The following is a 16,142-nucleotide window of genomic DNA, read 5'->3' as shown; positions in this document are numbered from 1 at the left end:
TGCATCAGTAACAATTAATGCTGTTATGAAGGCTCATATGTGATGACCTGTTCATTGAACATAACTTAAAGGAAGTATCATTTCTCTGATAGCAGATGATGCTATTAACCCTTTTTGATTTCATATGTTTTATAAATTACATTTTTTAAAGAATCAAAGTAAAGCTCATGACTACATAAATGAAAGTTGTAAATAAGCACCTTTACAAATGATGGCGAAATCACATTGTCATCCAAAAAAGTAAGGAGACTGGGATGCAGTCTCAACTGTCACTAACAAGCTCTGAGATATTGGAACGGTTGTTACTTTTTTTATTTTATGTGTATGAGTGTATTGCTTGTATGTAAGTAGGTGCACCTTTGTTGTGCAGTGTTGTGGAGGTCAGAAGAGGGCAGCAGATTCCCTAGAACTGGAGTTACAGTTGTTAGCTGCCAGGTGGGTTCTGGGAATCGAACCTGGGTCCTCTGTAGGAGCAGCCAGTGTGCTCTTAACCACAGAGCCATCTCTCCAGCCCCACAATTGTTAATTTCTAATCCTTTCTTATTTCATCTATAAAGTTAGAGGTTTGAATGATTTCTTAGGGGGGGGTTAATTACCTAATCCAAATATTCAAAAATTTTTTATCTGATTTCTTACATAATTTTAATAAAGTACAGCCTAATGCCTTCAAAATAATTTAAAACCTTTTTTTCAATGTTTAATGTTTTTTACCTATTGATAGACACTGCTATAATCTCAACATACAAAAATTTTTTGTTTTGTGTGGGTTTTCTTGTTTTTTATTCACCTACAATTCCCTCTCCTATTATGTATAATCATTATGTTATGTTTATTATATAATTGTTGCTCTGTATTCTAAAAACAGAGGTTTGGGGGGTTTTGTTTTGTTTTTCTGTATAGCCCTGGGTAGCCTAGAACTTGCTACGTAGAGCAGGCTAGTGTGAAGCTTGTGGCGATCTCACCTCCACCTCCCATGTGTTGGGATTACAGGCATGCACCAGCACACCTAGCTCAGACTCCCTTCTTGATATTGAGTGATGTGTTTCATATCACATTTTGATAAATTAACCATATTGTTTAAGGCTTGGTTCAGATACTATATAATGACATTTTCCCATTCCTCTCAAGAATATTAAGGATTATACTTAATTCAAAATATGTTCTCCATAATGAACTTAGTTGTCCAAGGAAAACTGGACATTCACTGTATAGATGTATATAGAGTTTCAGTGTGTTTACAGTTAGTAAAAAGAACTTTAAAGTATACTCTTTAAAAATCTCAGTATTTATTGTTACCAGCTATTAACATAACCATGTCTTTGGATCACATCCATTAACAGCTTTGGCATGTACACCTCATTTGTTGTGCTAATTAATCTCTACTCAGAAAGAATATTGATTTATCACATTATGAGAGTTTGCACGCTCAGTGTAAATGTCAGTTGTAGGGAATCCATTGACCTATTTCTAAAATATTTATTCAGGTTCTTGAGAAAGAAGGTAGTGAAAATGCTTGGAACTTTCTGAGACTTGAAATAAAAGACTCAAACAAACAGATTTTAAGTGAAATATTTTGCTTTATACAAAGATTATTATGTAGTATAGTCCTGCTAGCACCAAAGCATGACGTATTGGGCTTAAATCTAATGCAGTATATACATGGAATCTGTACACTAAAAACTGCCAGTCACCAACAAAAATCATAGTTGGCTTAATGAAGAAGGGGCACAGTAGGCTCATGGACTAGAGGACTCAGTGTCGTTAAGATGTTAAGTATTCTTTATATTCCAAAACCAGCAGGTTCTTTGCAGAGATTAATAAGCTTTTAAAAAGATAGATGAAAATCTGAGTCTCTAATTAGGGTGCAGTCTTGAGGGTCCAGGGCAGGGAAATGTAAGGAGATTTGTAAGAGATGGGAACTAGAGACTAGCAGTTTTGAGGCCGTTAGAAGATATTTTAAATTTTCAAATAAATAGAATAAATAATTTGAAAATATTTTTTTTCTCTAATGATGGCAGTTTGTTGGAATATGGAAAAAATAGCACTTCGGAGTAATTTCTTGGCTGTTAACTTTTGCAGCAGACTAGAACTCTGTAGCAATGAGAGTCACAGAATAAATCATGTGTTTTTAGATAGTAGATTTTAAGGTCTTTTGTAACAACTTGCATATTCCAAGTGTTCACTGATTGGATGTTTGAATGGCTAATAACTAGAACAAAGAAAAAACTGTTACTTTAACTAAAGCTCTCCCCAGGGTTCAACTTTAGAGGGTGAGGGAAAAAAGGCTTTCTTCTTGGCTTCTCTATACTGCCATTTTTATTGTTGTCGTCCATTAAAGCATTCACTTATAAGCTCTAGAAAAAGAACCCTAGGAGTCTCCTCTGTGCAGGTGCTTGCCCTCTGCAGTACTGTGGGTGATCTTTCGAGCCTCAGCCAGGCAGTCATGTGTTCTGTCATGGACGCATGCAAGATACTGGAAAAAATAAAAATAAAAATTTCTTGCATTTTTTTGTATTCTCAGAATTAAGGATTTTTTTAATTCTGAAAAAAATAATGTAAACACAACATAAAATAGACTTTAGGAGGCCGTTATCTCTCTTCTAACTGTGGCCATTTGTGACGGAAGAGCAAAAGTGAGCTCTTAACGGCTACTTTAAAAAGAGCACTGGTAGGGGCTGGAGAGATGGCTCAGTGGTTAAGAACACTGACTGTTCTTGCAGAACTGTTCTTGCGGGTTTGAATCCCAGCACACACATGGCAGCTAACAACTGTCTGTGACGCCAGTTCTAGGGGGATCCCAACAGTCTCTTCTGTCCTCCGCAGCATTGCATGATATGGGTGCACTTACTTACACGCAGGCAATACATGCATACACATAAAATAAAAATAATAAATAAAATATTTTAAAAAGAGCACTGGCTTATTTTTTTTCTCCTATATTTTTCTGGATATTTTTAAGGCTTACATTTTAATATGGTAAAATTGATTTTGTATATACAGTTCTTTGGATTTTAGCATGTATAGATTTTTATAACTACTATCACATTCAAACCCCTATCCCCTGCTGTTATTAATGATGTTTTTATAATGTATTCTTAATTTTTTATTCAAGCTTTTTTTTTCCATTGAAGGTTTAAAATCCCATGGTTTTAAGCTTTCCCATTATGTCTAAATTGCAGGTGATTTTGCAGTTCTTCTTAAAGCAGGCATGACCGTAAAGCAAGCAATCGTATACAACCTCCTCTCTGCCATGATGGCCTACATAGGCATGCTCATAGGCACAGCTGTTGGTCAGTATGCCAACAATATCACACTCTGGATCTTCGCAATCACTGCAGGCATGTTCCTCTATGTAGCCTTGGTGGATATGGTAAGATGTTTTATGTATTTTTCTGTTGTACTGAACTTGCATGTAGAATGCAGCTTCCAGAAATGGAGGAAATCTTTGGTAGCAGTTGGAAACCGAACTAATTCTTAGAAATATTGACTGATTTTAAAGACACATAACATTTTAAAGAATCAGTTAGGGAAAGGCATTTGCTTTAGAAGGATTCCTTTCAGGGAATCAGTTGAGATGCTGAAAATTTCTGACCAACCAATGTCACTACTCAAGTAATCATCAATAGATTTAAAGATAAAATCACAGAATAAGGATGTTACGTAGGAAATTTGTGATATTGGAGTGGAAACATTTTGTTGCCATTGTTTATGGAATCTTTTGAGGCTGCTTTATGGCCAAGAGGAAAGAAGGTGACCTGTTAGCATACCAGTCTTCATTTTTAACTTTAGATTAAGGTTAATAACACCAGTAGTTATTTTCATTTTCATTTTGCTTTAATACTCCAATTATGTTAGACAGTGTTTCTACAACAGGGCCAGCAGTTTGGTAAAATTTTATTTTTAACTAGCTATTACATTCACTTTTTTTCCTGGTAAGATCTATCCCATAGTCTTAGTCCCTCAGATTTAATCACAGAAATATTTATTACAGAAGGTAATAAAAAGTATATAAAGTTAGAAATAAAAATAGATGTTCTCCTATCATCTCAGACCCCTTAGGGCCTCATTTTCTGTCCTCAGTCCTTGGCTGGTGACTTGCTTCCTATCCATGAAAAACACTACATCAAGACAACTTCATAAGTGTCCATCAGTCTTCTACTCCCCTCGATGTATTCCTTCCCCTTCCCTCTTTCCCCTTCTCATCCTCTGCTTTTCTTTGCTGTCTCCCTCCGTCCCTTCTTTACTTCCTTCCCTCCCTTTGGTACAGTCTCTTCACCATGTTCTAGAAAAGGCCAGCTCCTTCAAATTGTTCCTGGAACTCTCCCTTTCTGCTAATGCCCTTAAGAGCTCTCTTCTCCATCCTGCATCATTTTACCCCGGTAATGGATTATTTCTATTATCATATGAACTCTATCTTTGCTTCTCTCTTCCAAAAAAAAAAGTAGCAGAGGAAAGTATTAATCTCAGTTCCCACTTTAACCCCTATTATTTTCCTTCCAGCTTTTAGCAAACTACCATTTTCTAAAGCCTATTTTCTGTTTGTTTGTTCATTTATTTTTGAAACGGTATCTCTTGTAGTTCAGGCTAACCTCTAACTCCCTGTGGAGCAAAAGATGACTTTGAATTTCTAATCCTCCTGCCTCCACTTCCCTAGTGCAGAGATCACAGGGATGTACCACCACACTCTGGTTTTTGTTTCGTTTTGTTTTGTTTTTAGTATAGAATCACCAGTTTTCTCTGTGACTGCTCTGCCATAGCTACTCTTTTTTTAGATTTGCTTTGCCAATGATGTAGCTAATGCCACTGGTCATTTCCATTTCCTAACAGCAGTGTTTTCCAGGTAAGCCATCTTCCCCCTTTGAACTGGTTTTTTTATCAGTAGCTTTCTGTGACCCTAGTTTCCTGACCTTCTTGTGACTTTCTTGGCTTTTTCTTTTCCAATCTTCCCCTGCCTCTAATGGTGGCAGACAGCCTATGAGTCATCTCACCACCTTCCTGTCAGTACTGATTGCTGATTCGTATGTCTCTAGCATATACCTTTCCTTGAGCTCTGGGCTCATCTGTTTACTTTTAAGAGTACCTGAGATGCATTGCACACTTGCCCTGTTCAGAACCCAACTCTTGAAATGTGCTAACCTTTTTCCTTCACCAGCATTCATACAGTTTCACTGTCTCATAAGTGACCACCACATTCTAGTTGCTGAGATAGAAAACCTGAGGATCATCCTTTTGCCACCATGTAGCTCTACTTTCTCACTAAATCCTAAGACCTCTGCCTGCTGACTACCTGTGCCCCACCACCTGCATCAAGTCCCCATCATCTTTCTCCATTCAGCTGTCCTCCCTCCTTCTATCCTTGCCCTAACAACCACACTGTTAGCACCTCAGCTAGAATGATCCAGCTAAGTCAGGGACATATGACACTTAGTCCTCAAACCCTTCAATCCCATCTAAGAATAAGATGCCTAAGATTCATACTTTGACCTGCAAGATTTGTCATCATTGTTGAATATTTGTGTTCTCTTCCCTTCCTTAATTTTCCCAACCTTGCTTCATTTCCTCCCTCTTGCCCCTTATGGCACACTGTCCTCAGGGTGGAAACTCTGGCTTTCTGCAGACCTTCTTGTGCCTAGCTCCCTTACTTCCTTCTCAAGAGGCACCTGTATTAGTTGCTTTTCTGTTGCTGTGATAATATGCCATGACCAAGGGAACTTACAGGAAGAAGAGTTTATTTGTGCTTACAGTTCCAGGTTCCAGAAAGATTAGAGTTCATCACGGCAGGGAGGTATGGTAGCAGAAGGTGGCTGGAGCAGGAGCAGAAAGCTAAGCTCTCACATCTTCAAGCAGGCATAGGAAGCTGAGAGTGACTGGAGATCCAGCAAGGCTTAAGAACTCGCTAAGCCCACCCCCAGTGACATGCTTCCTCCAGCAAGGCCACACCTTCTAAGACTTCCCAAAACAGCACCACCAGCTAGGGACAAAATGTCTGGATACTTGGAACCTATGGGGGACATTCTCATTCAAACCACCACAGCATCCTATATAAAAGTGCAGTCTGCTTCTTAGAGTTACACTGTTTTGCTTTTTCTCCCAGTATTTGGATCTTGATCTATTGATGACACATGTTTTACTTATTTATCAAGTTGACTGTTTTTCTCATAAGGAGTTGGCTCTGAAAGGACAGGCATTATTGTCTTATTTCATGTTCAGCTAGAAATTATTCCCAGTTACTGTGACTGGAGGCTAGTGGTCTGATTCTTATGCTAGGATCTAGAGATAGAGATATTTTATAATTAGAATTTGTGGTTTTAATGAAGAAAAGATGCCGTTAATTCTAGTTCTCCCGGTGTGTGTTAGAATAGAGCAATGTGCCATGTTTATGGAACTGCAGTGATGCTGGCTTAAAAAGAAAACTAGGGAAATTTTGTTTTGCTTTTCATAACAGGAAATCTGGGCTTAATTTTAAAGAATGTAGAAGAGTTTATTGGAAGCAAAGAGAAAGGTGTTTGAGGAAACAAGATGATGAATAGCAAAATTCCTTTGGCCATAAATCTACTCCTGTGATTGTATTCTGTATTGTATTCTGATGTATCCTGTGATTTCATTCTGAAAATGACATCTATTTATAAAATAAGCAGGCAAACAGAAATAAAGTACTACTATTCTTTGCAGTGACACAATTATGTAAAAAAATGTTCAGGCAAAAGGAAACAAGCCATCTGCATATATTTCCTAGCACTTTATCAATACCAAAATTATTATTTTTCTAATGTTGTCCTAGTTACTTTCTATTGCTGTGATAAAAGACTAGCCAAAACCAACTCGGGAAGGAAAGGGTATATTTGGCTTACAAATCACAGTCCATCATCAAAGGAAGCCAAGACAGGAACTCAGGGCAGGAACCTGGAGGCAGGAACTGAAGCACAAACTATAGGGGAACACTACTTACTTGCTCAGCCTGCTTTCTTAGGCAATACAGAACCTCCCCAGTGATGGCACTGCCCATAGTGGGCTGGACCCTCCCACAGACATGGCCACAAGCTAATCCAATGAAGGAAATTCCTCAATTGAGGTTCCTTCCACCCACGTGTGTCAAGTTGACAACTGAAGCTATCCAGCACAATTAACCCCTTATTAACCTGACATACAAACAAACACATCACTATTAAACCACAACTTTCCATTTTTTGTCCCTAAGATATGATGTTAATATCAGTAATCACAGTATAAAACAGTACAACTTTAAAAGACCCACAGTCTTTAAAAAGCCCCTTAACTGTGGTCTCCTTTAACAACTGTCCATAATAACTCCAGTCCCAGGGGATCCGACAGCCTCTTCTGACCTCCGCGGGCATTACACGACACGGTGCACTGACTTACATGCAGGCAATACACGCATTCACATAAAATAAAAATAATAATAAAAAATTTTAAAGACCAAACAAGTTAAATACTATCTCATTTCAAACGGGAAGAATTGGGCACACTTATGTAAAACCAACGTCCAGCATGTAGTTCAGTGTGGGCAGCTCCACTTCTCTGACTCTGCCATTTACAGTACATGCTGCTTATCTCCTAAGTTCAGGCCAGCTCTACTCCACATCTGCTGTTGCCCTTGATGGTTGTCCAGTGGTCCTGGTATCTCCAATATGCTGGGGTCTCATCTGCAGCAGAGGGTGCACCTTCACCAATGGGCTCTCCTGGCCTCTCAGAATGCCAAGCCTCAGATTCTCTCCGTGACCCCTTCAGTCCTGGAGGTCTTCACTGCAACTGAGGCTGCACCTTCACCAGTGTACTCCTGGCTTCTCAAAGTGCAAAGCTTCCGATTCTCTTAATGACCCCTTAACACCGTCAACACCAGTACTACCTGGGAGACTTGTACATTAACCAAGTTCTACTGCCAATTTGATGTTTAGCCTTGGTCCCCTCTGGACCATAGCTTCTGTGTGCTGACCCTGAGGAAATACTTCCCAGATGCTGGCCTCTCATTACAGCTGATTTTTTAGCTCCAGCTGACCAGCATCAAATTTCCCATCTATTCAAAATGTATCAAACATCCCTGATAAGAGTCTTTGTTTCCCTTTGAAGCTACACAAGCCAGGCCTCCATCATCTGCACCTGTTTCAGGATTATCCTCCAAGTTCTCATAGAACAACTCACTGGGCTCCAAGCATTCAATGACTTTTCCAGTCCCAAACTCCAAAAACTTCCACAAAACAATTGGGTGAGGTCTGTCTCCACTCCTGGTACCAATTTCTACCCTAGTTTTACTATTCTATTGCTGTGATAAAAGACTGACCAAAACCAACTTGGAGAGGAAAAGGTTTATTTCTCTTATAGCTCACTGTCCATCACCGGAAGTCAAGGCAGGAACCTGGAGCACAGACCATGGAGGAACACTGCTTCCTGCTTTGCTTTCCTGGCCTGTGTTCAGCCTGCTTTCTTACACAAGATAGGGCCACTTGCCCACAGGTGGCACTGCCCACAGTGGGCTGGGCCTTCCTACATCACTCAACAATCAAGATGCCCCACAGGCATGGCCATGGGCCAGTAAAATAGAGGAAATTCCTCAGTTTGAGGTTCACTCTACCAAGGTATGTCAAGTTGACGACTGATGCTATCCAACACAAATGTAAAGTAGAAAAATTGTAAAAATAATATCCAAGACTGACACAATAGTTTAGCAGGTAAAGGGGCTTGCCATCAAGCCTGATGATCTGGTTTCCCCCACCCCCCAGGTCCCATGTTGTAGAAGGAGAGAGCCAACTACTGCAGCTGGTCCTCTGACTGCCACAGTGTGCTGTGGCATGTGAAGTTATGTGCATGTATGTCCCTGCCTACATATGCAGGCACATACCCTACAACGCAGGCACGTACACCACAAACGTACAATAAAATGTAATAAAAGATTTTAAAAGAAAAACACCCATATTGTCACTAAGTAGTGTTGGTCAGATGGCAGCCATCTTGTGAACTTCAGCAAGCATGAAAAATCTTTGGCAGTTGAGTGACATAACTACATCTTTATTTTAGAAACACCACTTTGACCAAAGGGAGGAAGTTTTGTTCATCTAAAGCATTTGAAGCCACTCTGGAAGAGACTGGCAATACCAGAAGCTTTATTTCAGGCACCTAAATGACAACCCTTTGGAGAGACCTGCTTTTAAGGGACTTTAGGCAGAGCTCTTTAGCAACTTCTATGGAGATAATCTTTATTTTTGCTTGTGTTTGTTTGTGGGGTTGGTAGGCAATCGGAGGTCCTTATGAATGCCAGGCAAACTGTACTAGAGTCACACCTCCAGCCCCACTTTGGTGGACTTTAATAAGAACAGTGTACCAACAGGCACTGGCTGGCACGTCACTGCGGTTATGACAGACAAAACGTCTGTTGGTCTGTTGGCATTCAGAACAGAAGCCATGGTGGAGAGGGCACCCCTCTGGTCCTTGCATTCATATATCTACCAGAAGTGGCTCTTGAAGCCTTCTATTCATTGTTTATGCTTAAATATTGAGGAAAGTCAGAACAAAGAAAATTCCGTAACAATAAAACTTAGGGAAAAAGAGAGATGATGTAATAAAATAGTCACACTAGAACTGGATGTAGGAAGCTGCCAGAGTGTTAACTTCACACATTTTCAGTGGTTGCTAAGATCTGTTTCTTCTTCCAGCTCCCAGAAATGCTGCATGGCGATGGTGACGATGAAGAGCATGGCTTTTGTCCAGTTGGACAGTTCATCCTTCAGAATTTAGGATTGCTTTTTGGATTTGCCATAATGCTGGTGATTGCCCTCTACGAAGACAAAATTGTGTTTGACATCCAGTTCTGACCATTCCCAGTGATCTTTGTTGATTGCGAGAATGTTCCATACAGCTTGCATCTGTTCCTTGTACTGTATGCACGTTGCTCAAAGAGAAGTCAGTGGCTTGCACTACTTACAAGTTCCATAGATTTGAGCCTAACCACAAAAGACTGGTGCTCAGTACTGTTTTCTCTGCATGAATGAGTCTTTTAAAAATATAGTTTGTGATAATGACAGGAGAAAATGGGACTCCATGAACCAATGTTAATATAAGTTTGATAAGACTTTTAAAACAATAATCATATAAAACACTAGTCTTTTTATTAGTAGAAACTTCTGTGGCTATGCAGAAATAGATACTGAACCAAAAAATCATTTAAACTTTAAAAATATTTTAAATGGACTTTGAGCAGACAATTTTTGTGTGTGCTAAGAATGAATAATTTTAGTGCCCTTTAATTCAGTTACATATATACATGCGGGATTAATAGGGATCAACTTGACACAACTTTGAAAATGTATAAAGTAGACTTTAGGAGCTAGAGAAAAGCCCAGGCTGCATTAGTATATGAATTTAGCATTGGGAAAAGCCCTTATTCTTGAATCTAGAGTTACTATTTTTGTATATATTTGCATAGGGTTTAAACTTGCAGCCTAAACTACTGAACTTTGTGATTGTATGTTTGTGTGAGCTTCAGTTTAATGAAAGAAACATAATGGTTCTTTGTATTATTATAATACTTGGTGTTTGGGGTTATTTTCTGTGTTTTTTTAACTTTAATTTTGTTTTTATTTGGGGGCGGGTCAAAGCATGTAGTTAGATGCTTTTTCCTTCAAATTACAACTCTAGAAACTATCAAAGAACAGGCGTTCAATTTTCCAAGTACTAAGTACGTTAATTGGGACATTTAAGTCCGAATGTTGATGTTAACTTTACCAGTTTGGCATTGAAACTCAGAGCACATGCTGTGGCTGGCAATAAAGTTGTAATGCAGAAAATCCAAGTTTACCAGGTTTATAATCTGTATATGACCTATCAAGTAAGCAGTTACCAGGATGAACCACACTGATACCACAGCTAGTATGGTACCAGTTAAATGACTAAGCCAACATCCCTTGATGCATTGTGCCAAGATACTAACACTGTGGGTGCCTGGTAGGGAGTAGTATATGTTTCGGGTGACTGTTCGTATATCACCATTACAGATGATTTGTGAGAAGTGCAAGCCATGTTTATCCTGAGTTTTGACTCAGTGATTTATAGTATTAGTTATCTGCATGTAGCTCTCTGTTTACATCTTCTGCCTCTTGATTTTCATTTATGCCAGGTAAACTATTTCTGAACTGTGTGCAGCTAGCTTTATTTTCGTCTGCTTGGCAGCCAGAATAGCCCTTTTAAACCTTACCATTCAAAACTGTAAGAGCCAAACCCTTTCCATTCCATTTTAAATGTTTTCATTTAGCTCTTCTTCCTTCTCCAGTTCTTTTCTTACTCTGTGAATATTTTAAAACAGAATTGTGAGAGCAGCACATGCATCCAGGTATCAGCAGGTCAGCACCAGTGTTTCTTCTTCGTATTACAAGCCGAGGAGCTTGGGTTAAAGTTACTGCTTCTGTAATTTATGTTTGGATTTGAAAATTGTCTTTGACTTTTCCTGTGCCCTCCTTGTAGTAAATAGTTTTGTATACCAGTTTTCAGCACTGGGCACTGAACTAGAACAGTCCTCACCTCACCACTTGGCCCTTCAAGCAACCTTGCTTAAAGGTGCTGGCATTTTACTTAGTACTGCCAACTTCAAGTGAGTCACATATCTTGCTTTCAGAACCAAGATATATTTATAGCTCACTTTGGAGTTTTATACCCAAGGAGGATTGTACATTCCAGCATTAAATCTGTTTCATTTAAAAGCAACAGCTAGAATGAATATACTCTCAGTCATGAGTGCCTCATTTAAAGCCCATCGGTTATGCTACAGTATATAAAGTTTTATATTCTCAAAAAATGGTATTATCTTTATTTGCTAGCTTTTCTTAACCTTTTAGGAGGGCTTTAATAGTTGCTGCTAGTATTTTGATAATGTTTCACCAATATTTAGTTTTTACTTCATTCTAGTGTATAGTTTTCAGATCTTACTAGACAACCTTAATTCCACTACATTTCTGTTTGGCTCCAGCATTCCACTTAGCTTGACCAGTCTAGTTTTGACATGTGTTTGTTGGAGGTCGTCAACGTTACTTGTCCAATGCTGTCACCATGTGACATCCATATGAATTTTGGTGTATATCACATTGCACTCAATCAGCTGTGATTATGCTTAGAAATATGATATAGTAACTAGATGCAGTGTGAACTTTTTCCATTAACAGTACGTCAGTAGCTTAAATGTGATTATGGTCCTGCAAGGTGATACATACTAAAATATCTGAACTTTTTTTGTTGTAACAGAATCTTTTTTTTTTTTTTAATTTTTTAAGCTGGAAGTGATCAAATGCTGTTTTTTTCATTGTCAGCAGTGGTGTGTCACTTTATGTATGTTCCTGATGCTCATGGAACTCTCCCAAAATAAAGTTACTCAAAAAGAGAAAGTATATTAGTGTGTTTTCTTTTTTAAAAAAAAATGTAATTATTTTATGTATAAGAGTGTTATGCCTGCATGTATGTAAGTGCACCCATATTGTGCAGTGCCCATGGAGGTCAGAAGAGGGTCTTGGATTCCCTGAGACTAGATTTACAAACTGTTGTTAGCTGCCATGTGGATGCTTGGGTCCTCTACAAGAGCAGCCAGTGCTCTTAACCACTGAGCCATCTTTCCAGCTCCCAGTGTGCTTTCTTTAGTCTCTGTTTCAGATCACTTCCTTACAGAATAGATCATTTTAGTATTTTAAGTAGGCCAGAATAAGTTCACAACTAAGAATGTTAGTCAAGTTTATTTAAGCAAAAAAAAAAAAAAAATTAACAGTAAAATATGTTCTCAGTCTAATAAGAAGAAGGAACGAAGTGATGACACCTTCAGATCATGAGTTAAGTTGACACAGCAGAGCTACACCCCGTCCAATCCAGTGCTCCTTGGGCTGGTCAGAGGGAAGAGTCATGGCAATCACAAAATTTGTGGAGTGGCCAGTGGTGGATAATGTTCCTCTCCGTTCACTTGTCTTGTACAGTGGGGCAACATAACTCGGTCGTTCTGGTATGTCTATCCTCTTACAAGGCTTTAGCCACATCTGGAAGAAAGTGCAAATACCTCTTTAGGTCAGAGCTGTTACACTTAACAAATATTTGCACCGACACGATATTCTCAGAGTAAGGTTACATCTGAAAATCTGTGGCACAAATAGATTTCATTTTTGTCAGCAGTGCTATGATGGCTCAGAATATAAAAACATAACTACCTGCAGAACCAGTTTAGAAAGTAAGAAGAAAAAAAGTTATCCACTTCCCTGTTCAAAACATATTACCCAACTATTTGTCCCCTTCTCCACCATGTTTGTCTGGAAGTGACTTTTGGTGCTTACAATAACAAAGCAAAAATCAGATATATTTTCAAAGGAGAGAATTGCCACTATTGATACTGAAAATCATGTGACTTATTAAACCAGTAATAACAACAACAACAAAAAAATCTTTTTTTAGTAATAGCTAACAATCACCTCCCCAGTACGGCAGACTTTTAAAATGGATAAAGGGCCAGGCAAGATGGCTGAACACAGGCACTCACCTGCTCCTCCACAAAGAAGAGCTAAAGCAACAAGCAATAGCATAGAGATCCAGACTGAGATGAAGAGCCTGCGAGAATGCCAGTTTGCAGTAGGAAATGAGGAACCTCATAGAGTTCAGATCAGAATGGCAGCAGAGAAGAAAACAGAACAACTCATCTGCTACGCCAGTGCCACAGCCCTGGGAGAAATCTCACCTCCATGGGGTGTAGGTGAAAGAGCCCCATCCAGGCCCTTCCAGGTTTATATCAAACAGCTAAGAGACCTGAACGCCATACAGAAGTTTGCTTTATTCCCCAGCAGGCCCCCAGGGTGCTATACCCAGTAGCCATCCTAAGAAGGGACCTGATTGACATTGGATTGGTCTAAAGGTCAGAAACTCTCATATACTCCCATCTCTGGAATTGCCACAGACATTCTACCACATTGGCCTAGCAGGTTACTCTCAGCATCCAAACTCACCAAGAGTGCTTCACAGTGGGGAACAGGTGTGACACAGGGAGCTGAGGGTGGCCTCCACAAGAACCAGGATGTCAAGAATCCTGCCCCTAATGTGGTAAGCTGTGTGTTACGGAGGGCAGTTATGCTGGGGTTGCCCTCAAAGCACCAACATTGGTGCCTTGACATTAGGTAGGGGAGAAAATAGTCTGATGCCCCTGCCACAGAGCACCTGGACACTTTCAGCAGTGCCACCCTGTCTCCAGCTGTAGGCTTATCCTTGAAGTACAGCCCAGAAAGAAGAAACTGCCCAGTGCTGCTGTGCCACTACACATGAAAGTATTGAGGGTGAGAAAAGTCCCTTTATGTTGGTCCAGCCTCTACAATAAGAGGTGTAGGTAGAAACTGCCTACCATACATTCTGCTCCCAGTCCCTCCTGAGAGAATGCTGGAAGAGGGATTTTTACCTGACCTCAGTCCTGACTCCTGCTCAGTCCCTGGCTGGCACTCACTATACCTGAAACAGTGTAGGAGAAAAGTCCCAGGGTCACATCACCCTATCCCCTGAATACCCAGCTGGGGATAGGTACGGGAATCCAAGGTCCAACTGCTGGGCAGGCACACCCGAAGTAATAGCAGAGAAAGATAACTACTTTTCCTCCACTTCCATGGTCCCTATGCTGGAGCCCAGCATCAGCTGCCCCACAATCATCTAGTTCACAAACTTGACAAGAGGATGAATACCACAGAGGGGATGTGATAACTCCTGTCCCTGTCACTCCCCATAAAACAGCAGGAACTGTGCAGTTTGTAATCAGAAGACAGTGCTCAGGTCCCTCACCACTACTGGAGCAGCCAAGATCAGGGACCATTAAAGTACTACAGTCAGTATCCACAGTGCCTGAGGAAGCCCCTGTCACCCAGTAGGCACATCATTCCCACTGTGGGAGTAACTATATGGAATACACCGTTCACTCTGCTATCTACTCCATACCTTTCTAGACTACTAGTGTCCCACTTTTGGGTGATCCGTACACAGTGGCTCTCAGACTCTATACCAGTACGTATGTGCTCTGCCCAAACTTACTAAGTCAAAGAAGCCACAGGAGATTACATTGCATTACCTAGCTGTAAATAAACTCAATATTGCATAGTGAACTGATACACCAAGACACATGTTCAAAAGCAAGTCCTATTCTAAAAAGCCAATTCCACAAAATGGCACAGATACTCATTTCATCAGAAGTACAAATCTCCACACAAGAAATAATAAAAACTCTGATACCACCTAAAGTTAACTCCCTAGTAGCAGATTCCAAAGATACTGAGGTTGATGAAATGCCTTATGAATTCAAAAGAATCATTATTAAGTTTAGTGAAATGTTTTGGGATACTGGTGATTTGGTAGTGTTTGCCTAGCATGTATGAAAAGCCAGGTGGCACTTACTTATAATCCCAGCATTTGGAAGATGGAAATAAAAGAATCAGGAATTCACAGTTACCCTCAGCAGAGAGCTTAAAGCCAGTCTGGGCTAAATGAGACCCTGTCTCTAACAAACAAACTCAGTGAGATCCAAGAAGATACAAAATAAATTATAATACAAAGCAAATTACAAAACAAATTTAGGAGAACAATGCAGATGTGAGTGAGGAACTCAACAGAGACAAACAGTACTCTGAGTTCAAGGTCAGCCTAGGTTATTTATTGAGTTCTAGGCCAGCCTGGGTTACAGAGTGAAATGTTATCTCAAAGTAAATAGACAAAACAATTTCATCTAAAAGTCTCCAGAGCACACTGGCTTAAGCAGATACAGAAAGAACATTGGTTTTTCATAATATCGTATTCATGTATAAATAAAACAAAGAATGAGAAGGCTACAAGATCTTTGTAGCATTACTAAAAGCTCAAATTCCTGTGTCATTGGCAGGCTTGAAGGAGAAGAATAAAGACCTAGGGTACAGAAAATCCACTCAATAAAATAGTAGCAGAAAGCTTCCCTAGTCTTTGAAAAACATGGATATTCAGGTACAGGAAGCCTGTAGAACTCCAAACAGACCTGACCAGAAAAGATCTTCACAACATAAACATACTAGGGTCAAGTGGCCAAAGGTATAGTACAAAGTAGTAGTTTGGTTGTATATGCATGTGTGTGTGTGTGTGTGTGTGTGTGTGTGTGTGTGTGTGTGTGA

General features: G+C 39.7%; 2 protein-coding genes across 2 annotated transcripts in view; one reads left to right on the top strand and one right to left on the bottom strand.

Annotated features, from left to right (window-relative positions):
- Slc39a10 (solute carrier family 39 member 10) overlaps positions 1–12,389 on the top strand; it is a 58,717-nt gene extending 46,328 nt beyond the window's left edge. Inside the window, exons 9-10 of the mRNA XM_008835603.3 lie at positions 3,180–3,370; positions 9,669–12,389. Coding sequence (XP_008833825.1) covers positions 3,180–3,370; positions 9,669–9,827 — 350 coding nt within the window. The 3' untranslated portion in view covers positions 9,828–12,389. The remainder of the gene's footprint in view (positions 1–3,179; positions 3,371–9,668) is intronic.
- Positions 12,390–12,627: 238 nt separating this feature from the next.
- The window catches only part of Dnah7 (dynein axonemal heavy chain 7), a 285,457-nt gene continuing 281,942 nt past the window's right edge, over positions 12,628–16,142 (bottom strand). Inside the window, exon 65 of the mRNA XM_008835602.2 lies at positions 12,628–13,022. Coding sequence (XP_008833824.1) covers positions 12,816–13,022 — 207 coding nt within the window. The 3' untranslated portion in view covers positions 12,628–12,815. The remainder of the gene's footprint in view (positions 13,023–16,142) is intronic.

Source organism: Nannospalax galili, unplaced genomic scaffold (assembly GCF_000622305.1).
Source record: "Nannospalax galili isolate Female #2095 unplaced genomic scaffold, S.galili_v1.0 scaffold115, whole genome shotgun sequence".
NCBI classification, from domain to species: Eukaryota; Metazoa; Chordata; class Mammalia; order Rodentia; family Spalacidae; genus Nannospalax; species Nannospalax galili.
Note: the sequence above shows the minus strand (reverse complement) of the source record. Positions and strands in the feature narration are given on the sequence as shown.